The 24690-nt window shown below is 43.1% G+C and overlaps 1 protein-coding gene across 1 annotated transcript in view; it reads right to left on the bottom strand.

Moving 5' to 3' along the window:
• Window positions 1–3495: 3495 nt before the first annotated feature.
• Window positions 3496–24690, bottom strand: part of LOC129769076 (ankyrin repeat domain-containing protein 50) — a 40020-nt gene continuing 18825 nt past the window's right edge. Inside the window, exons 2-8 of the mRNA XM_055771094.1 lie at window positions 20050–24483; window positions 8059–9412; window positions 7693–7998; window positions 7358–7623; window positions 7109–7292; window positions 6756–7038; window positions 3496–5304 (exon numbers count right to left, since the gene is read on the bottom strand). Coding sequence (XP_055627069.1) covers window positions 5115–5304; window positions 6756–7038; window positions 7109–7292; window positions 7358–7623; window positions 7693–7998; window positions 8059–9412; window positions 20050–23940 — 6474 coding nt within the window. The 5' untranslated portion in view covers window positions 23941–24483 and the 3' untranslated portion in view covers window positions 3496–5114. The remainder of the gene's footprint in view (window positions 5305–6755; window positions 7039–7108; window positions 7293–7357; window positions 7624–7692; window positions 7999–8058; window positions 9413–20049; window positions 24484–24690) is intronic.

Genomic DNA, 24690 nt, shown 5'->3' on the forward strand with positions numbered 1-24690 from the left:
AATCCCGTTAATTAGTGTTCCTAATTCCAACCATCAAATTGTTATAACAATGAATTGTTTTAAATAGTAGATTTGACGGTGTTTTATGCTGTAAACTAGTTAGGAGCAGGCTTGCGAATTTGTCTAGAAACTAGGAATTCTCAACTTTAAAACACAACTAACATGGACGGAAACGATAAACTACCATTGCTGGTCAATGGAAAGAGTAAAAACCCACGATGTTTCAAAAAGAAGAAGTCATTATCACTGAGATACGAGAGCAACACCAAGGCCTGGATGGCCTTAATGCTTTTTGAGAAATGGATCATGCAACTTGCCGAAAAATTGTCCAAAGAGAATAAAAGGTATTAATACTGGCATTATATGTTATGGTAATGTATTATGCTTATATCTACTTCTTCTCAAAGATGATCATACGCACCCGAAATCTCTCCGATCAAAGCTCAAATCGATAAGTTTACAATTTTTCCACAAATCTTTACTTCCGTAGCATAGCAGCTGGACTTCGACCTAATCAAGACCCTGAATCAGTACAATCGCCATTTTCGATTAATTAGTTCGATTAGTTAAACGAAGACTGCATAATATGGAGGATTTGACGGTATTTTTGTTCTTTTTAACCTTTATGTTATTCAGCATTCTTATTGTATTTAAATGGACCCTTCAACTTTCACCCTCTAAAATCAATAAGGTCAAGAAAGCCGAATTTTCCTTCAGTGATGAGGATGATATTCCGCTGGCGGAATGTGTCGTGAGTTTGTTGATGTCGACAGTACAGTACCGTTCGATTGCTCAACGTCCTTTAATGATTAGTGCGAAAAGTACCAAAACGTGATTTGCTGTGATCTGATGCCAGACACCGATATACTGGAAAGTGTTGAAAAAGCTGAGGAAAACGCAGAAAATACTAGTCCCATTGAGTTGGAGAATATTCAGAAAGGTTCAGATGATTGTGCCAGAATTACATCTTCGAACGTTTAATCAAACCTGAAGAATATGTCCGGAATATTCAAATCAACTGAAAATGTACCTGTGAAACTATTTGAACATTTCTTTGTGATTGAAAAGCTCCTGCGTGATCGTTACAATTAAGTTTGTATAACATACTTAATCAATATTTTCTTTGTTAACCTAGAAAGAGGTCGAACTCGATTATATATGATTCGTTTATATGCAATATTGGACTCGATAAAAAACAGTTTAAAAAAAAGTTTTCTTTTATATTGGGTTGGGGAAAAAAAATGTCGTATATTGTCAATATATGGCAACACTTAAACATATCTTGTGGTGTACTTATCGCATCAAGTCATACTATACGGCTATTTAAAGACGACAATCTGTGCTACAAGTGTCGTTCTGACAGTGTTGTGATTGTCCTTTTCAGTCTCAAGTTATAGCGCGTCAAAGATGAAGTCCACCAAGCAAGAAATTCGCCATATTTTACGTTTTCACTACCTGCGAGGTAAAACTGCAACAAAGGCGGACAAAAAAAATCGTGTAGTTTATGGACCCGATACTGTAACGATTCGCACAGCACAGCATTGGTTTGATAGGCCAATCGTCGTGGAAACCGATAAAATCGTTGAAATCATCCAAGTAGACCGGCATGTGAGCACTCGCTCGATTGGCCAGGAACTGGGTATAGACCATAAAACCGTTTGGAACCATTTGCAGAAGATTGGATTCCAAAAAAAGCTGGATGTATGGGTGCCACACGAGTTGACGCAAAAAAAAATCTTTTAAACCGAATCAACGCCTGCGATGCACGGCTGAAACGGAACGAACTCAACCCATTTTTGAAGAAGATGGTGACTGGTGATGAAAAATGGATCACGTATGACAACCTAAAGCGAAAAAAAGTCGTGGTCGCGCGGTGAGCCGGCCCAAACCATCGCCAAGCCCGGCTTGACGGCCAGGAAGGTTTTGCTGTGTGTTTGGTGGGATTGGAAGGGAATCATCCACAATGAGCTGCTCAACTATGGCCAGACCCTCAACTCGGTTCTCTACTGTGAGCAGCTTGACGGATTGAAGCAGGCGATTGACCAGAAGCGGTCAGAAATGATCAATAGGAATGGTGTTGTTTTCCACCAGGACAACGCTCGGCCTCACACATCTTTGATGACCCGCCAGAAGCTACGGGAACTCGGATGGGATGTCCTATTGCACCCACTGTATAGTCCGGACCTGGCTCCAAGTGATTATCATCTCTTCCGGTCCATGCAAAACGCTCTTGGTGATACTAAGTTGGCCTCAAAAGAGGCTTGCGAAAACTGGCTGTCTGAGTTTTTTTGCAAATAAGGAGGGGGGATAATGAAGTAGCCTTCTTAATGGCAACAAGTTTGCGAACAAAACGGCGCATATTTGACCTAAATTGGATAATTTTAAGTATGTTAAATAAAGCGTCAAATTTCGATCAGAAATACGACATTTCTTTTTCTCCAACCCTATAATTCAAATATGACTTATTTCAAGAAAAAATGTAACCTTTCAACGTTAAGGTGAAATTTAAGTGGCTTTTATAAGCACAGTGGGTTAAAAATCACGATTTTTGAAGATTTTGCTTGAAATTAAGAGAGATAGATGTTGAGTATCAAAGAACAAATTGTAGAGTGGTTAGAGACCTTTAACATGTTTGATAAAAACAATCAAGTATAGTATAGATTTTTGATATAAAATTAATAATTACACATTCAAAATCACTTACTTTTAAATATTCCACTTCAAAAACGTTATTCAAATCCACTAATTTAGATGTTCCACTACAATATCCTTTACTAAATTTTCTCATCTTTCAAATGAAAGCAACATAATCGGTTTACGTAGCGTTCTTTTCAATGTAGAGCCAGTTTGAGGCAACAGAATCCGAAACAACAAAAAAAGTTCTATAACTCTGTCATCGTTGAAATTCGAACATATGCGTAGAAGGATTTTTTTCGTCAAATTTAAAATATAAAATTTCATGTGAGAAAGGTGTTTTCTGTCTTTTTAGGGGATGAATCAAAAATTCTAATTCTTATCATAATTGGGACACTTACCCTAATATGATATATTTGCAATTTATGACATAAAAAAAGATAATGAAAAAAATGTTCTGTATCTCAATACCTCCCTAACTCGATAGTTCCCTTGGATATCGAGTTAGAGAGAGAGTTGACTGTATTTGGCATCAACAGTTTTAAGATGGTCCATGGTTGTTGCTTCGATCTATTAGCGATTTTTGTAGGATTATAACGCAGTTTTCGGATTCCGTTCTATACGCCATCTACGCTTTCGACTTTCCTCATCTGCCAGCAGACTGATGTGCGATGCTACATACAGATGGTACCATAATTTAGAAAATTCCAATACACTATCGGTCTAGACTACAGCTTACTAAATTAAGAAAAAGATTATAAACTCAAATGAATTAATTTGAGGTTTGCGACTGAAAATAATCGTGAAATTTCACACGGAACGTTCGGGTACATTTTAGACCAATAAAATCACTCAACACACTACTATTATGTTCAATTTATATTCTCTAGCATCTACTATATCCTCCAACTTTCCTTCCACTCTTCTCATTGCGACCAAAAACGTACGTGTTTCCAAAAAATTGGTATCCTGTCGAACCAATATTTTAAAGCGAGTAAAATAAATACATTTGACTGATTGACACTCCACAATTCAGTTCGGGTTTCTACTGTCTTATACTTCATATAAAGGAGAAATACAGTAATAAATGCTGCGACAATAAATAATTCCACACGAGAGGCGGCGCAACCGTGCTTTTTTGGGGGAACAGCTCATATTCGTGTACGTACGCAGATAAAAAATTAATAATAGTGAAAGCGAAAAATGCTTTGTACATTATCATATAAACAACGTAATCTACGCGTAAAAAAACGATCGATCTGGGACTAGATTTGTGTTAAACTAATCGTAATACGTAAAAGTTTCTAAACGATAGTGTGTAGTAGAGATAAAAGGCGTTATAAAAATCGTTTCATTTTGCTTCCCAGTACACTACTTCCATTCATCATCAGCAAACACTTGCTGATTTATCTCACTTTTTTCAAATATATATATATATATATATATATATATATATATATATATGTTGTACGGCATAATAACTTATATAGGATTATCCGATAATGGAATTTAATCTCTAAAATTAAATGCTTCTTTTTCATGCCGCGTTTGCTTGTGTTTTTTGTTTAGTTTTGTAAAATATTTAATATTTTTGTTTTGTTTCTGTCTCAGCATCAAATACCTGTGAGTGTGGATGTGTCTTCTGTGTGCTTCATTAATGTCTATCCTCAGCCGTCGATTCTTCTCACAAAGGGCCACACACACCTTTTATTTATCGCTGCTTTCATTTTATTTATTTTTTTGCTTTTAGATTTCATTTAGGTTGTTTTTAAGTAAAATATTTGATTCACTGATTATTATACCGCATTCGGCGTTTTATCTTATGTACCAGAGTTGTTCAGAGAAGAGATTGATTGAAAGTCCCAGTGACGTGACGTTTCAGTTCTGCTTTTCAAAACACGTAAAACATAAAGCTTGATCTTGTCAATGGGGATTTTAAATGCTAATGATGGTAATCTAAAAAATCAGACAGTATCTTCAAACGTTTTTGGAAATCACAGATAATCAATTATGAAAATAACAAATAAAAAATTAAGATGTAAAATAAAACCAGTAACTGAACAGAAAAAAAGAACACCGAGTCAAGATCACGTTCCACGGGACGGCTACGCACTAAATGCTATTCTAAAGCAGTGTGTGTTGTAGTATAACAATATTGGTGCATGTTATCTACTTTTTTCCAACGTTAGCATTATTAGGTACTTCGGGTACATAAGTTGATTGATTTTTAGTCGAATTTTAAGTCTCATTCAGCATATTATGTTTCAAATGAGATTAAGTGCCTTTTCTCTCACAAGCATTTCTGTAACAGTTTCGTTTTCCATTCAACTATACGGCACACATGAATCATTCGGCGTTTTCGAGAGATGAAAAAAATCACATTTTCTTCGTACCTGACTTCCGCGCTAGCTATATATGGCATCATCCTCTTCCTACACCATCTTCTTCATTCGGTGAAGACGCATCGTTGTAAGCCTCGCTTACATCTGACTCTCCTTCCGCCACTGGAAAGTGCCAGATTTGACACCAATACTGGACGAACCCTGGCCGCCCCCGCCACTGCTCAGCATGTTGTTCGTTCGCCGGATAAGTTGAGCGGCCGAATCGATGCGATTACGGATCAACCGCATCGCCGGGTTGGTTGCGATTCCGCTGCGTTTGGACGATTTTCTGGGGAAAAGTAAGAAAATAAGTCGTTACCTCGCGTCATGTTAGGAGACAATTTGATCTTTACAACGATAGAGCGCGAGACTCTTTACCTTCTTTTTCACTTTCATAACTATGGCCTACGTCTCTGGTAATGAACAGTGTTGTTCTATTAGATTATTCTTAACACCTTCCCGTAATATTGATAACGTCACACATCAAGTGATTTCACTACTCTAATGAGCGTTCTAGCGAGAGCTCTAGACACGTTTGGAGCCCGATTGGGCAAGATATCCAGTGCGTACACAAAAGCCTTCGTCATCAACATCAACATGGAAGTAACCACTACTCTGCCTATGTTTGTATAGGAGACGTAAGCGACAAAATGAACAAAATCGACCTTTTCGTCGTTTTGCATCCTACGCAGTGTAATACGTTTGCTCAACATGTAAACAAATATTTTTTGTTCGAAAACATTTGAGCAATTTTGAAAAAAAAACGTTTTCGAAAAATCACTGTTTGTCCGCATAACAGACGTAGTTCCATGCAGCTTTCATACATCGTTCGAAAATCAACAATTATAAGTATTATGTGCTATAAGCTGAGTCAACATATGAATTACATTCTTTGTAGGGTCCGAACATGCCTGTCACGATAGTGTCTTATTACTTAGTATTTCCTAATAGATGAATATGAAAACACCATTGAAACACTGCTCATATAATTACTATTTTTCGTACACTGCACTGAACAATGAACTACCTAAATGTCTGCATTTGAATCTTCAAGTAGATAATGAAACAATCAGATCAGTAGTAAAATTAAAATAATATTGGTATTTAGTATTATAACTCCTCGGATTCGACATCGAGTTATTCCACATACTCAGCATTTACTCATACCGTTGGTGTAAGTCACTCCACCATCTTTATGCGATTGATCGTGATATCGGCAACAAGATTGCAAATTACCAACATTGCGGATTCAATTAATTGAAAAACACGAACCTGCTGTTCCTATCATATCCCAGAGTATTTAGGAAAATGGTACTGTTCTAGACTCGCCAGATGTTGAGATGTTCTTCTTCGCACAAGCGTATATGGCTCGTCTGGCGCTGTTTTTATGCTTTGCTTAGAACGAGCGAAGACAAAGCGGGCGCTAGAATTTGATTTGCATGTGTGTGTAAAGAATGAGGCGCGCATCACACAAGTGAGAAGAGATGTTTGGTATCTGAATTCTGCGCCGGGTACATTTTGCGCTGTAGTGTATATGAATTTTATGCGCTTTGCACCAAGAGAGAACATGTGTTTGCTTGAACGCGTGCTGATGAAAATAAAACTCAAGCGCAGCGCTGCGTATGTTTTCTGGAGACTGCCTACCCCCCCTGAAATTGTCCACGTGGTATGTGGACAGCCCCTTGCATATTTACAGTAACGAATAGTGTCACTTAGATTTTTTTTTCAATGTAAACTTACCCTCCTTGTTGCTGCTCTTTTTGGTTATTCCCCAGGATGATTCTCATATGGGTATCCCTGGCAAAATGATTGTCGGCCTGATTCACAATCGTACTGTTGTTGGACAGGCTAATATTCATTTCCTCGAACTGCTTTCCCAGCAGAGCAAGCGACGATGGAGGCTGATTCTGGCCCGGCGAACTCACGTCGCTGCTGGGCGAATGGGGCGGCGTCGCATACAGCGGAGACATACAACCCAGATCGAACAAATCCGCGTCATTTTGATTCATTCGGATGTTCGATGCTGAAAAGTCAACGTCAGATAGCATTTTAATCCCCTCCCCAACCGACTCAAACAATGTTTTCTCACTCACCAACATTTGTCTGGTATTCCTCTACGTTTGGTAGGATTTGGGCATGCTTCTTAGCACCGTACTTGTTCGTGCCGCCACTAGCTTGATTCTGTGGCTGGTGTTGCTGCTGCACAATGTGATGTGACTTTGAGTTGTGATGCCGCGAGTGCTTCTGCAGCTGCTGCGTAAAAGACATTGGCGCTTGCTGTGGAATGAGGTTTCGTTCCATTAGCTAATTTTATAAAATCATATTTCGTTAAAAGATTTCACCTCATTACTGCTGCCAGTAGACTGACTAGAAATCACACTTTTCCGCTTCTGCAGGCTGCTGTTGTCCGATTGCATCGTGTTTTCGTAGAAGTTGCTATTCTGGGTGGAGGAGCTCGTCGCGTTCATTGAGTTGTTTGGCATCAATAGGTTCGGATTCGGGAAAGGTCCCGAAGGCGACGGATTGTGGATCGAGGCCGATGGCGGTAGCTCATCCGGTGATTTGAGGTTCAAATTTTGATGAACCATTTTGCCCCCGTCCAAATCATCTGTGGAAACGGCGCAGAATCACACATAATCTCGTCAATCACAAAGAAAAAGACAATCAAATAACTCACTTTTGGTATAGTTTTCCAATATCCTAAGCACATTATTTCGGTTGGATTTGGCGGCGAGTTTGATTGGCGTCCGACCGCAGTGGTCCGACTTGTAGGGATTCGCACCGTACTTGAGCAAATAGGTGACACATTTCTCGTGCCCTTCCTGTGCCGATATTCCTAGCGCCGTCGCACCCTGCTTGCAGGCATGATCCGGAATGGCACCATAGTAGAGCAACAGCTGCATCACCTCATGATTGCCCTGCCAAGCGCAGGAATGTAACGGTGTTCGCGACTCCAGATCCATTGCATTGACGTCGGCATTACCTGTAGAAAAAAAATTCTTTCAGAAAACGTTAAACCAATTTGTTAAAACAACACACTTACCCAAAGTTATCAACAGTTTCACCATTTCCGCGTGGCCCTGCCAGGAGGCCACATGTAGTGCCGTTCGTCCCTCGCTGTCCGGAATGTTTACGTCCACGTTGGAGTATTCCAGAAGGAACTTTACAACCTTTAGTTTGTTTTCCAGTGCCAAAATGTACAACGTAGTGCGCGAGTCTGCATCCTTCGAGTTCACGTCACAACCAAACTTCAACAGCGTCTGGACACACTCAAAATGACCCTCGAGACACGCCAACCGGAAAGCTGTCTTCCCATCGTGAGCTCGTTGGTCAATACAAGGCCGATGAATGTGCAAAATAGCTTCTATCACCGCATTGTGACCCTCTTGGGCGGCCAGATGCAAAGCGGCCTTACCTTCGTTGTCACATTCGTCTATTTTAGCGCCTGATTCCAGTAGTTGAACGCAAATGTCAGCGTACCCTTCGAACGAGGCGTAGTGCAGTGGCGTCCAGCCTGCATTATCTCGGTGAGTTTCATCCAACCCACGATCCAACAGTTGTCGAACAGTCTCCAGATTACCCTGGGCAGCCGCCACGCTCAGTACGGTGCGACCTTCCGAGTCCATACAGTCGATACCACAACCCCAGAAGAGTAGAAGCTTCACAACATTAGCATGGCCCGAGGTGCAAGCCGCCCACAGTGGCGTCCTGCCCATATGATCTGCCATATCCGGGTCCGCCCCGTTCTCCAACAAGAGCTCACAAATTTCTGCATTCCCTTCGAAAGAGCTGACCAGCAGCGGGGACATCCCTTCGTTGTCGGTCTGACCGGTATTCGCTCCGTACTCCAGCAGCGTCGATATCACCTTACTGTAGCCCGAACTTCCACAAAGTGCGGCAACACAGAGCGCATTTCTACCGTCCAGATCCGTATGATTGACATCCGCTCCGCTTTCTAACAGAATCTCCACAATATCATAGTGACCCATATAGGAGGCAGCAATCAGCGACGTTCGGCCCTGCTTGTCGATCGAGTTCACATTCGCACCCGCCTCGATCAAAATCTTCACGATATCCTCGTTGCCACTCCAGGCTGCTGCCCGCAGCGCCGTCCGGCCCTCCTTGTCGGCCCGATCGATCGCACAAGCACCGCTCTCGATCAGTAGCTTCACCACGTCCGTGTGGCCACCCCAGGACGCCGACCGCAGCGGAGTCCAGCCGTCACGGTCCGCGTGATTGACGTCGATTTTCCGGAACCGGCCGGTACCATCGTTCAGCGGTTGCTTGTAGTGCAGCAACAGTTTCACGATCTCCAGATGCCCATTGCGGGCGGCAATGTTGAGCGCCGTCTGCCCGTTCAGATCTTCTATCTCCAGATCGATCGGGTCCTTGCAAGCCTGCCGAATAAGAGAAATTGTTAATTCAATATCTGAGTTTAAGGTTGCCTTCAATCCCGGATTCGCCTTTCGATGTACTTGTTCGTAAATGATTCTCTGATGATAGCGAAGAACGCAAACGCGAATCTTGTTTCCTTGTTGTTGGCAAAGGAACTCCATACCAAGTTGAGAGATTTTTAGCTTCTTAATATCGTGGCTATTCCTTTGCCAGTTCTGCAATTGTTCATCGTTCAGCTATTGCTTCGTAACAAAATCGTTATAGTCGATTGTAGATGGTAAACAATTCTCTATTCTCGACTATTCTCGAGTGGACGTCTGCAAGGACATTTTCAGTACCAGTGACATGAACCAATGTCGTACTATATCCACTTATGAAGTTCAGCAAACGTTGCTGTCTTGGCGTAGGTTTGTTAGCGTTTTGTTTGAATGCGAAAGTTAGCGGTTTCTGGTCCGTGAAGATGATCGTGTCCCGATCTTCTGATACCGTGAAGCTCCCTTATACCAGCAAGTGCATAATTCCACCCACTTGGCATTAAATACTGTTTTTCACACTAGCCACCTTATTTCTTCTGATAAATTATTATTGTGTATACATATTGGGGTTGGGGAAAAAGAAATGTCGTATATTGTCAATATATGGCTACACTTAAACATATCTTGTGTTGTACTTATCGCATCGGGTCATACTATACGGCTATTAAAAGACGACAATCTGTGCTACAAGTGTCGTTTTGACAGTGTTGTAATCTGTGCTACAAGTGTCGTTTTGACAGTGTTGTAATTGTCCTTTTCAGTCTCAAGTTATAGCGCGTCAAAGATGGAGTCTACCAAGCAAGAAATACGCCATATTTTACGTTTTTACTACCTGTGAGGTAAAACTGCAACGAAGGCGGCCGAAAAAATTCGTGTAGTTTATGGACCCGATACTGTAACGATTCGCATAGCACAGCGTTGGTTTGATCGATTTCGTTCTGGTGTAGTGGCTGTCGAAAATACACCCCGTACTGGTAGGCCAATCGTCATGGAAACCGATAAAATCGTTGAAATCATCCAAGTAGACCGGCATGTGAGCACTCGCTCGATTGGCCAGGAACTGGGTATAGACCATAAAACCGTTTGGAACCATTTGCAGAAGATTGGATTCCAAAAAAAGCTGGATGTATGGGTGCCACACGAGTTGACGCAAAAAAATCTTTTAGACCGAATCAACGCCTGCGATGCACTGCTGAAACGGAACGAACTCGACCTATTTTTGAAGAAAATGGTGACTGGTGATGAAAACTGGATCACGTATGACAACCTAAAGCGAAAAAAGTCGTGGTCGAAGCGCGGTGAGCCGGCCCAAACCATCGCCAAGCCCGGATTGACGGCCAGGAAGGTTTTGCTATGTGTTTGGTGGGATTGGAAGGGAATCATCCACAATGAGCTGCTCAACTATGGCCAGACCCTCAACTCGGTTCTCTACTGTGAGCAGCTTGACCGCAGCTTGAAGCAGGCGATTGACCAGAAGCGGTCGGAAATGATCAATAGGAATGGTGTTGTTTTCCACCAGGACAACGCATGGCCTCACACATCTTTGATGAGCCGCCAGAAGCTACGGGAGCTCGGATGGGATGTCCTATTGCACCCACCGTATAGTCCGAACCTGGCTCCAAGTCCTTATCATCTCTTCCGGTCCATGCAAAACGCTCTTGGTGATACTAAGTTGGCCTTAAAAGAGGCTTGCGAAAACTGGCTGTCTGAGTTTTTTGCAAATAAGGAGGGGGGGTTTTATAAGGGAGGGGATAATGAAGTTGCCTTTTAAATGGCAACAAGTTTGCGAACAAAACGGCGCATATTTGACCTAAATTGGACAATTTTAAGTATGTTAAATAAAGCGTCAAATTTCGATCAGAAATAAGACATTCCTTTTTCCCAAACCCTATATGTACCCTATATGTATTTGAAAAATTGACAACCATGTACTATTAGTTAAGCTTAACTATATAAATTTCAGCCAATATCGCTCGTCCATCTGTCATTCGCCATTTTTGTTGTTTTCGTTGGCAAAGTGGCTAAGAGCATTGCCCACAGTTATTATCAACTTACAAAGTGTAAACGTGTGTTTAAGGGTGGGTTTAGACTAGTGAGATATTCACGTGAAGAAATATGATAAGATTTATAGAAATCGCATCAACCGTTTACACTAGCGTGATCTTCTATAATGAATATATTCATATTTTCAGTGAATTTATTCACCTGAAGTAGAATTGCATCCAACTTTAGTGATTTCTAACCAGTGAGAAATTCACAAGCGTTTACATATGCTGAATTTATTCAAGTTATATATACCTCGGATAAGTGTATCATATTTATTCTTACCCGTTTGCACCGATTTTCATAATTCCATCTATAGCTATAGCTATGATTTTTTCATAAATCCATCTATAGCTATAGATCTCCCCAATGTAAACCCGCCATAACGCACAGATATATTGCGAACAACTTGCTGTCATACGTTGAGTATCGTCCGTATCGTCGTTCTCGGTCGCTGAATTTAACCGAAAAATAACATAACCTCCGGTTGTCTTTAGATTGTTGTTGCAGCAAAGCTCCGGCGGCCAGGTCGGACGCGTCAACCATCAGTGATAGCTGAGCGTTTGAATTGTAGTAGTTCAGAACTGTTGTCTTTGCTGAAAATCATTCAGCTGCGGGGGTCCACTTCATCGATGTTTTATAATTCTTCTTGATGGATGGTATAATTTTACGCAAGGGTAATTGAACTTCAGCGGCATGCGAAAGAAATTGTCGAAATCGTAGACCACCATAGTCGTTAATATCGGAAAAAGCTTTGAGTCCGTATAGGCCTTCTGTGATGGAATTGATTTGACCGTGTGTATTTATAGCTGTCTATTTTATCGACTAGACACTCACCTCGCAAATCCATAATCGGGCCATAGTGTTTTAGGAAATCTGCCCCTAGAATTGGAGACGTCAGCTAGTACGAACTGCCAAGGGAAATTTCTGCGTAGGCCAAAAGTTGGTTTGCAAACTTCAATGCCATAAGTAGCGATCCGGGTACCCTTGGCGGCATACAAATTCATACCTGGGGTAGGTTTCAGTTTCTGACCTGATGGACATGGCAGAACTGACAAACCTACACCGGAACGGACAAGGCTCTCGGCAATTCTTTGTATTTGTTCAGAACTTTCTGTGGTATTAACAATAAATATAACTCTAGAGCCGCTCCGAAAGCTTTGCTCTCTGTTAAAACTTCTGTTGCGATATCTGCTGCGTTCTTGACGGAATGCGGTCAGCTTGTTTGAAATTTCGGTAATTCGTATACGCAGTTCCGCCAAGCCTATCTCGTCAGTATCGTCCGACGAAGCTGCCACGAACGATTCAACGATGCAATTTTTTTTCGTCGGTGATAACGTTGCGGACAGGATCCCTCATTCCATGTAGAAACTGTGAAGGCTTGCGATCACCTAGTTAACATCCTCGTAATAGCTGCTACATGCGTTTCTGTTCACTCTTACTGTACTCTTGGATAATTATTTCCTTGATTTTAAAGCATTTATCGTCAGCCAGTGAATCTTGATTAATGTCCGAGCAGCAAGCCAGGATCTGCGAATCGATACCTGCTAGAACGTGGTAATATTGAGTATCCTCTCTAAAAATTCGGGCTAGCGTAAATGGGGCTTCAATTTGGGCGAATCAGAGGATCGTGTCGCGCTTCAAGAAAGGCCCCTTTTTGATGCCGATTTTATGCACAGCAATTGTACCGTCGGGTACGGTTTTTGTAGCAACTGTGTTGTTCGTTGTGATTGCTTGTGATGCACTCTTGCAAACGACCAATCTCATTTTCCAGGCGTTACTCATTCGACGTCTTACAGATGCTACCGACGAGCGGCTCGGCGAAGTTTTGAATGTTTGGTAGTCCGGATGCAGATGGAATGGAACGATAAGGAAAATATTGACACCCAGCCAGTTGCGCCTGTTTAGTATAATAGCTTAGGAACAAACCTCAGCCAAACACTATAAATTGCAGTAGTAGAGGATAAGTAATATCCAGTTCACAAACCACAATTTTTGTAAAAAAAAGCTCACAAAAAAAAGTATAAAAACCAGCATCCAAAAGTTCTCGATCTCTTTTTCGTACCAACCGGCCACCGATCTAGACGTTATAAATTGTTGCTATGGTGAAATAAAAATTGTGAATTAAAATATCTCGGTTTAGTGAATTCATTCAAACATTCGTTATCCAAAGGTTCTCGTGTCGGCGGAATCGCGAGTTTAAGCGAGTGTCCGCGTTATTCAAGTCTCGTCTCGAACATGGTCCTTCGAGCCGGATCGAATGGACCAAAGTGCTAGTGCTGAAGTGACGCTACAATCAGCCATTTTGTGACTAGTGACCATTGTCCATTAAATCCATCGCGTGGAAAAAACTTTCGTGAACAATAGTTGACTACGATAATTATAATTCTTAAAAGTGAATAAAAACTTTTTTTTATATAAACGCGTGGCAAAATTCCATAATTTCGTGGTGTTAATTTCACAATAAGTGATTGATCGAAAAGCTGATAAAAGCTAAAGTGTCGTGAAATAGAAACATTCTACAACTTCAATCTTCAACGGAACGTGATATTCGTGAATTGACAGAATTCGCTATTGAAAGGCGCTTCGAAGCTCGAGTGGGTACCGTCGGGCGACTCTACAAGAAATCGTTCTCAAATCAAAGGTGGGTTCGTTCCTTTTTAATTACGGCTTGTCACTGTGAACAAAATGGCGACATCGGAGGATAACTCCGTCTGGAGACAGGAGCATCAAATTCGAGCTGATAATATCAAAATGTCAGTGAATTATATTGCCAGTTTCGTGGAATCGTACGATCCTAATGGCGGGTTTACATTAGGGAGATCTATAGCTATAGATGGATTTATTCACATGAAAATGAGTGTAAACGGGTGAGAATAAATATGATACACTTATTCGAGGTATATATAACTTGAATAACTTCAGCATATGTAAACGCTTGTGAATTTCTCACTGGTGAGAAATCACTAAAGTTGGATGCAGTTCTACTCCAGGTGAATAAATTCACCGAAAATATGAATATATTCACTATAGAAGTTCACGCTAGTGTAAACGGTTGATGCGATTTCTATAAATCTCATCATATTTCTTCACACGAATATATCACTAGTCTAAACCCACCCTAACAGACATGCGGATCAGGTAGTGATTAGGTTGGAGAAATTAGAAAGTTTCTATAACCAATACGTCGAAGAAATTATTCAGCTACAATTGCTTCCCCTTTCGACTCCCGCAGTAGAGTACGATAAGCTTTTATCCCGATTTGAAGCGAAGTATTATCAGCTGAAAGAGAATTAACCAAAATGTCGTCGAATGTCGCAAACGCCTCCAGTAGTGCCTCGAAAACGCAACTGCCTCAAAGTACACATATAAAGTATCCAGAATTAAACCTTCCCCATTTTTCTGGAAATCCCATCGAATGGCGCGCTTTCCATGATCGATATAACATCGCAATACATTTCTCGAAAACCTTGAGTTCGTCTGAAAAATTTCAGTATTTAAAAGGTCTCCTGCGGGGTGAAGCGGCGGGTCTAATATCGATGATTCCCATTAGTGATGAGAATTACAATGTGGCATGGAAGCGTTTAGTGAACAGATATGACGATAAACGTGTGTTGGTGAAATGTCATCTTGCCGAACTATTTAACACTCCACCAATGAAATTCGAAAACGCTGAATCACTGTTGAATCTCATTGACAGATTTGACAGAAATATAGCGATTCTCGAGAAGCTAGGAGAACCAACGAAAGGTTGGAGTACGATTTTAGTTTATCAACTTAGTATGCGGCTAGAACAGAACACCCTTCGTGAATGGGAAAATTATATTGCTCGTGACACAATGCTCAAAGGTGATTCAATGGAAGTCCAAATGCCGAAATATACAGATATGGTCGCATTTCTTCAAAGTCATGCTCGTGTTCTCCAAGCTATTACTCCATCTGCGGGACGTTCCCGCGAATCTAAAACCAAACCTCAACCGAAATGTTCAACCTTACATGTCGCTGAAACTACCTCGGATGTAATTGTTTGCAATTGTTTGCAATGCGGTAGTGATCATTATTTGTACCAGTGCTTCAAGTTCCGCAAACTCACTCCACAGCAGCGTCTCGCATTCGTTAAGCAACATCATTTATGTTTGAATTGCATGAAGACAACTTCTCATGGATGCCGGGATTGTTCTTCCGATGGTTGTCGTAAATGTAAAAATCGTCATCACACGCTCCTCCAATTACCACCGTTAGAATCGAGTCCTTATTCACAACAATCAAATAATTCTAATCATCATCAAGCTTCACGTATCTCCACCTATCCTCCTGATTCCGCTCAGCAGCATACTCTATCGTCGAATAATACAAATACATTGGATTCGAATATGTCTCCTGTGTCTGCAGACCAGACCGCATCACTATTTAACACATCCTCGTATACTTCACGTCAGACAAGTACGAACCCACCAGTGACGCTCACGACCCACTCGGCGAAGCTTCCCAACGAAACGGTATTGCTTTCCACGGCGCTAATCTACATTAACGACATTGGAGGTAGACAACATGTTGCGAGAGTTCTTCTGGATAGCTGCTCTCAGTACAACCTGATGACGGAGTCATTCTACCAGCGGTTGAAACTTCCAGCTTCAAAAGAAAATATTAACCTTGGCGGCGTAGGCCAATTGCTGACATCAGTCAAAAAAGCTGTTGAATCAACAATCTCGTCTCGTGTCTCTGGCTTCACAGAGAATTTGAAATTCCTGATTTTACCTACTACCGCTTGTGATCAACCTGCCCAACCCATATCAACAACAGATTGGGAAATTCCCAGTTGGATAACACTGGCGGATCCGAAATTCTGCTCTCCAGGATCAATTGACGCGCTCATTGGTGCAGGGACGTTTTTTAAACTTCTACGTTATGGTTGCATTACTTTGGGTCCTCATTTTCCGGTACTTCAAAACACAACGCTTGGCTGGATCGTCTCTGGCGAATACTCTAATCGTTCTTCGAACACGCCGATGTTTCAAAGCTGCTACTTAACTCACAATCAACGACTCGAACAGTTAGTTTCTCGTTTTTGGGATTTAGAACAATGTGCATCGAATATTTGCTGGTCCCCAACTGAAAAGGAATGTGAACGTCACTTTGTGGAAAATTTCCGTCGAAATAAAGAAGGCAGATATGAAGTTCGTCTTCCGAAGAAAAAGGAGCTGTTACCCCGTTTGCGGGACAATCGATTCAATGCTCAACGAAGATTCCTAGCATTAGAACGAAAACTCGACATCAATCATTCTTTTCGAATACAATATGAAGAGTTCATAGAAGAATACATTCGCTTGGGCCATATGCGTGAGGTTACACGAGAAGAATCATTAGAAGAAGATAATGATCTTCCGCGATATTATTTACCACACCACGCAGTTTTACGCCCGGACAGCTCAACAACTCAGCTTCGCACAGTATTTGACGCCTCTTGCAAGAGCTGTTCAGGATTATCACTAAATGAAGTTCTCCTCGCCGGCCCCACGATACAAGACTCACTTTTGTCTATAAAAATGCGTTTTCGAATGCACGCATTTGTTGTCACTGGGGACATTGCTAAAATGTATCGCCAGATCACCGTACATTCCGCGGATCAGCCTCTTCAACGCATTTTCTGGCGAAGGAAATGCACCGAACCATTAAAGACGTATCAATTACATACCGTGACATACGACACTAACTCGGCTCCCTTTCTCGCCACTCGAGTGCTGCAGCAGCTTGCCGAGGATGAACAAAATCGCTATCCTCTGGCAGCTCCGGTTATCCGCAAGGATATGTACATGGAAGATTTACTTACTGGAAGAAATGATTTGAATGAGCTTAAACAACTGTGTTCAGAATTAATATTGATTTTTGGGAGCGCAGGAATGCAGCTCAGAAAATTTTCCTCCAACCAACAAGAAATTCTCAACTCAATTCCGACAGAGTTACGTGAAACCAAAGATCTGATTGAATTCGACTCAGAAGCACCAATTAAGACTCTCGGATTGCTCTGGGAACCTTCATCCCTCCTCTACAAACTACCGAAATTTTCATGAACAGTATACGAAACGAATAATTTTGTCGCAACTTTCGAAACTGTTCGATCCACTTGGACTGTTAAGTCCTGCTGTTGTACAAGGTAAAATTCTCATTCAATGCCTTTGGAAACTGGAGTACAACTGGGATTATTCGTTGCCAGAATAATTTACCCATCAATGGAATGAATATCAAGGCGCTTTCAGTTCACTCCAAAGCTTTCGCCTACCACGGCATGTGAGAACTCTGTGTCGCCTTTCTAAGACCGAAATTCACGGGTTCTGTGACGCATCTGAGCACGCATATGGAGCGTGCCTTTATTTACGTTCAATTTCTTCTGACGGATATGTTACTATCAGACTTCTCGCAGCCAAATCACGCATCGCACCGCTAAGCAATAAATCGATAGCTCGTCTGGAGCTATGTGCCTCTCTACTTCTTGCCCGATTACTCCAGTCGGTCATGTCTAGCATTAGTATTAATGAAAATGTGTTCTTGTGGACTGACTCTATGATAGTTCTCCACTGGCTAGCATCAACATCCATCAACGTGGCAGACGTTTGTGGCCAACAGAGTCGCAGAAATTCAGGAGATCACCAGCAACTGCACTTGGAATCACGTTCCGAGCGAACAGAATCCCGCGGATTTAATTTCTCGGGGAGCAGAGATTGATCATCTTCTGAATAGCTCACTGTGGTGGAACGGTCCGAACTTTTTAGTGGAACTCGATGTGCCGTGGCCTGATCCACCAGGAGATTTTCGCCGCATAAATGAGGAATTTCTCGAAAAACGCAGAGGAACAGTCCTTACAATTGCCGAGTCGCAAAACACCGAAATAATTTCTCGTTATTCGTCGTTCACAACATTTCTCCGCATTAGCACACTTTGCCGACGCTTTGTGAATAATTGTCTCGCTCGAATTCATTCAAAATCAAATCCTAATGAAGTGTTCACTCCTCATCGCCCCGGTTTCATAACAGTAGACGAGCTGAATGAAACTCTCCACGCTGTCGTTCGTGAAATCCAGCTAGACCACTCCGCTCCAGAGTTATCTTCACTCCAAAATGGAAAACAACTACCGCATTCATCTCCATTACGATATCTCAACCCAATATTGAGCGCAGGATTAATTCGTGTTGGTGGCCGGCTGAAAAACGCGGAAATCGCTCCAGATGAAAAAAAACCCATTAGTTCTACCCGGAAAACATCCTTTGACAAAACTAATAGCAGAAACCATGCACCGCCAGCAGCTGCATTGTGGTCCACAATTGCTCTTGGCAACACTACGTCAGCGGTTTTGGCCATTGAAAGGACGTAATCTTGTGCGTGCTGTGGTATAGTCCTGCGTAACTTGCGTCAAGGCTCGACCGAGTGTTATTTCCCAGTTGATGGGATCGTTACCATCAGTTCGAGTAACGAAATCCTATGCCTTCGAAAATGTTTGCATAGACTTTGCTGGACCCTTTCATCTGCGACGTGCAGGTCCTCGTTCTGCCACAATCAAATCGTACGTTGCTGTCTATGTTTGCATGGCTACAAAGGCAGCACATCTAGAGCTGGTTAGCGAACTGACTACGGCTGCATTTATCGCCAGTCTTCGCCGATTCATCGCAAGGCGTGGCCGCCCGAAAAATATTTATTGCGATAACGCAACTAATTTTGTAGGCGCCGACAGAGAGCTTCGCGAGCTATGCAAGCAATTCATGTCAGAGCAACATCGTCATACAGTCACAGCCGAAGCATCAAATCAATTTATACAGTTCCATTTCATTCCAGCTCGATCTCCCAATTTCGGCGGCTTGTGGGAGGCTTGTGTCAAGTCAATGAAGCATTATCTGCGACGAATCATCGGCAATGCGTTTCTGACTCAAGAAGCCTTCTGTACCGTGCTCACACAGATTGAAGGCTGCCTCAACTCTCGACCCATCTCGCCACTTTCGAAAGATCCGAATGACCTTCAGGTTCTTACGCCTGGACATTTCCTCATCGGTCGACCACTAGAAGCTCTTCCCGAATCGGAGTATGAGTCAGTTCCTGAGAATCGTCTCAATCGTTGGGAACGACTCCAGCGGTACACGGTTTAGTTTATATCTCGGTTTAGTGAATTCATTCAAACATTCGTTATCCAAAGGTTCTCGTGTGGGCGGAATCGCGAGTTCAAGCGAGTGTCCGCGTTATTCAAGTTTCGTCTCGAACAGCGCCCATTGTTTGTGTTTTCTTACTTTTGGAAAATAGTCGATCTCGTCGGGGTCACAAATCAAGTACAGCGAAAGATTAACGGACGTAAGCTCAGTATGTCTATTTTTAAATAAATTTAAATAAAATGAATGAATTTAGTTCACAGATCTGTCGCTGGAGACGTTGCTGAAAAAAAGTTTGGCCAGTTTGACTGCGAAGTGAAGTACAACGCATCTTCTCTCTATTCCCATATGTTCTACAATGACATCGATTTTTGGGACCCACCCAAGAATAAACAAAAACTACAACTAAACAAAGCAATCAATACTCACATTCAGCGCCCTTTCCAGCAGGGTATGGTTGCCCTCGTTCGCCAGTATATGAATCAGTGCTTTGCCCTTGTGCAGCTCGGCATCGAATATATCGTACTGCACTCGATCGTTCTGAATGTCTGACTTGGAGTCCCCGATGCCACTGCCACCATCGCCGGCCACACCGCTTTCCGATCGTTCCGCCTCGTGCACCTCGTAACGGTCAACCACTGTGACCGCTCCTATCCCTGATGCCGTCGCCGCCGTCGCCAACGATCCCGAACACTGCAGATCCAGATTGATCGATTTCTGCAACTCCTGCTGGCAGCTTTTCTCGCTCGAGATCAACAATTCCGCAAGCTCGGAATCGATGTTTTGCGAGCGATCGGACAGCACCGGCGAGTTTATGGCTGACGATTCACAGGATAAAACCGTGTCTGCGTTGTTGATGCCCGTTTCTATCAGCAACTTGAGAATCTTACAGTCGGTCGGCAGATTCGGTTTGAAGAAATCGTTCAGGAAGCCGACGAATTCGTCGTTCAGTTCCGCGTTAAGGTAACGCTCCAGCATCACACGCGTCCGCGAGGCCAGATTGACGTCGTTCTTGCACTCGTCCTCACAGAGGGCGCAACAGTTGAGCAGATTGGTGTAGAAGCAATCGCTCAGGTTGGACTTGGTCTCTAACAGGATTAGCAGCAGATCGAGATTTATGTTTCTGTTGGTTAAATATTCGCCAGTTTTGATCAAATGGTACAGATAAAGTCGTAGCTTATTCGGACAGAGCTGGTCGGCAACCATCGTATAGTACATTGAGACCATAACGTGGCCCTCGTTGAGGTCGCAGAGAAACTTCTTGGTGGAGAATTTGACATCTATCAACCAATCACAAAACGAGTTGTGGAAGATCTTGAGCGCGCACGGATTGCGAGGGCTATACTCAACGATGTTCCGCATCAGATCTAGACGTTTCTCAAACTCGTCCATCTCGAGGGTGTAGTTGTGAGTGCGCAAACAGTTGAAGAGGAAATATTTGTCGACGTAATTGTTGCACACCAGCAGGGTGTTAAGAATAGGCCGTATTCGATTGTATTGTTTCTTGTTGAAAGATTTCTGACAAATGTACAGGTAGAGGCCATTGAGCGTACAGGGAATCAGTTTGATTTCCCGAAATGTAAAGAAGTTATCCTTGATCCCAGTCAGCACCTTGTACAGGTAGAGTAGACAACCGTTCGATTTGATGTAGAGCTGATTCAAACTTTCTATAATATCTTTGGTCAGGTTAATTCCACGGAAATCCGTATTCAGTCTATTGATGATGTACTGTTGAACGTCCTTCACTACATGGCTTTTGCGCAAATCGTCCAACGTGAGCTTCTTGAATCCGGTGAACAATTTGGTAATGTTTTTGTTTTGCTTTTTGGCGGTACAAACCATAAACAACCACTTGGGCATTAGATGAATGTGATTCGACAATAGTTCGGCTATGTTTCGACTCTTAGAAACCTGTTTACCCTTCAGGGTTGAGATCAAATTACCATCCTGGATGTAGTTTTCATCGATCGAATCAATCAGCAGCAGCAAGGCATTCTTAGGCGGGTTAAGCTCCAACAAGGGAAACAATATTGCTTTTTTGAAACAGTCGTCCGGATTTTTTTCAATACTGTCGACGGTGATGGATTCAAAGATATCCGGATTGCTTAACAACATCTCGTAGTACCCATCGGCAATCACCTGACGACAATTTTTCGACCTGGGTAGTGGTGGTGGGATGTTGCGATCCACTGTAATCGTTTCCGCGACTGAGGGCGGTTTTGAATCTGGCAATTTAGAAGTTGAAGTTGATTCCACTATCAATACTTCTTCGGTCGTATCTGTAACTGGTTGCTCATTCAGTTCCACGGTTACATCTTCGTTCAACTCCTGGGTAATATCTTCGTCGAGCTTGATATCGGAAAGGTCAGCTATTCCTTCACCACCCCCATCTAAAATTTCCTCATCTTCGGTTTCCTGTTTGGGGCAATCGTCCGGGACAGCAATTTTTGTTGGCGATCGAGCACTGCTACCAATCGGTACCGGTATCTTAGAAGCTTTGGACGACTTGTTTGGGCTCACAACCTTATCTCGCTTCTCGACATCAGCACTTTTTGAGGCAGACACATTTTTCAACAGGGGCGGATGGGTAGTATACGAATAGCCGAGTACTTCCTTCTCCCGACTCAAACTTTCCGCAGGTTCCGACTGCTGCCGGCAGACTTTCTTTTTCGAACAGAACTCGGCCACCCTTTCGTTGAGTTTGATTTCCGACTGAATCACAGCCTCCAGTTCCTTATCGTATTCTATATCTTTTTCGTCGATTTTGGCCACTCCACCAGCCACAGCTGATTGTTGCTGTTGCTGCTGCTGATCAGCCTCTGGGAGGGCTTCGTTGCTACTTATCACGGTTTTCTCCTGTGCGGAAGCTACGAGTTCATTAGCGGTGAGATCATTTGAATTAGTCGTTATGTTAGAAGCGCATGCTGCCGCCGTATTGCCGTTACACACAAAGCTCGAATGACTTAGAATTTGTAGAATAATACTGCGTATAAACATGCTGAGACTGTGACACTCGGGATTCTGCGAGTTTACGAAGTAACACGCGAGCAGCCGCCGATTCAGCATGCCTCTGGTACCGGAGGTACCCTCGATTATATCGTTGCAAATGGACGTTTTGCCGGAGCCATTCGAACCAAGCACGAGATAGCCAAGCGATGGCAAATCGATGCCTCCTCTATTTGCCGCCTGATGAGTGGAGGTTGCCCGGGGGAAAAATCCATTCCCAGACGGCAGCACACATTCCGCTCCCTCCGGACCGAGCGTGGGTGGAACAGGAATAGGTTTCTTCGATGCTCTCTGCTCCAAGCACATGGCGATCTTCTTAAACACCCACTCACGGTTGAGATAGGCGTTGATTTCCGAACGGAGCGTGGTGTCCGCTTGCGTTCGCCCGTTTCTGCCCACACTGTTCTGTTTGGAATCTTTTCCGTTCAGCAGCTGGTTAGAAGTGGCAGTTTGCATAGGTTTCTGGCCGAGGAGAGGAGGATTCAACGCTTGCGGTTGTTCCAAATCTAGTTGTTCGTTATCTTCCTGGCTTCTTTCGATGGATCGATTGCGGTGTAAGTTGGTCAGCATTTCTAACTTCTCGTTACATCTAGCCTCTAGCTCATCTAGGGATTCGTTTATTTCCAAGTCCAAATTTTTGTCCTCCTCTTCGTTTGCCAACGTTTTGTAACCCAAAAGAGAGCTCTGAATCTCCTCTTGCTGGGAGCCAGTATCTTTCGCCGATTCCTTGTGCACATTCTGTTGGACCAAGTTCGCAAAATGTTCCTTCCTTGCGAGGTAGGAAAAATTCGAGCTCTGGTACTCTTTGTGCAGTTCAATCTTTTTGTGCATTTGCGTGGTGTCCTTCAGAAAATCCCGTATTCGCCTGTCCTCCAGCTCTGCATTGATGATTTTCACATCGCGATCACTACAGTTGCTGTTATTCAAATTGTCGTCCATATTCGTGACAACGCCGGTACGCGTCGTCGCAATCGGTCGCCCCTTTGGTGTTGCCCCTTGCCCCGACGGCTTGAGGCGTTCGGATTTTTTCAACGGGGTCGCATACAGGCTGTCCTTACTGTTCAAGGCCAAGTTGTTCTGTATCTTGTTGTTGTTTTCGGTGCCTTCCTTCTGATGATGCCGCTGCTGTTGGTGCTGCTGCTGCTGCGGTTGGAAACCACCCGAGGCACTCTCATCACTGCTTATGAATGGAGCACTTGGCGTTACCCCGACCGCGTCACCATTCCTCATTCGCTCGTGGCACGGCAAATTTTCGTAGATATCATCAGTGCTCATTTTTCCGGTGGCCATTTTCCCGTTCATTGAAGAAGACATCGCAAACCTCACAGGGTTCAACAGTACTCCAGCGTCAAAAAGTGTTTATTTATTCCTTAATTGATTCTCCAAACTCGATCCATTTAAACGCGTGCCAACACTGTTAGTCATAATTACGTCCACTATATGTGCTCATATGGGGTTCAACCACGTCACTCGCCTACCATTACCACGGGGATTTGCGCACTTCTAGCTTCTTATGAAATTTGCAGCGGCCCTTTCGTTAACGACCGCTTGGCTGTATTGTGTGTAAATTATGTGACTGCTCCCAAATTTGGAACTAGGGTGCGCGCACTCGCGCTTCGTCGCGGTTGCCTAATCGATTCGCGATGATGCGCAGGAGACGACAACGCGTGCCACTATTCGCCAAGGCGTCTTCCGGCAGACAGACAGCTCACTTATTATTCCACGCCCGCCCCCCAGCGGGCGGCGGATCTTAAACACGCACGCACACACTTGTTTGCGAGAAGGGCCACTAAGGTTCGCCAGCACTATTATTCCGGACGGCACAAACGATCAGCTGTCAGCGACTCTCAGCGTGTTCTAAAAATAAATGAGAAAAAAATAGCGATATAATAAAGTGTGATGGAAAATGATGCGCTGAGCAACGGTTATGGAAGTTACATCAGATAGTGCTTATTCTCGGAACAAGACTGAAGCTGCTAATACTATGCGCTGCTCGAATAACTATTGCACCAGTCGGACAACCGATTGGAGGAGGGTGTGAGAGCGTGCGGAATCAAACTGACA

This window comes from Toxorhynchites rutilus, chromosome 1 (assembly GCF_029784135.1).
Source record: "Toxorhynchites rutilus septentrionalis strain SRP chromosome 1, ASM2978413v1, whole genome shotgun sequence".
Lineage (NCBI taxonomy): Eukaryota > Metazoa > Arthropoda > Insecta > Diptera > Culicidae > Toxorhynchites > Toxorhynchites rutilus.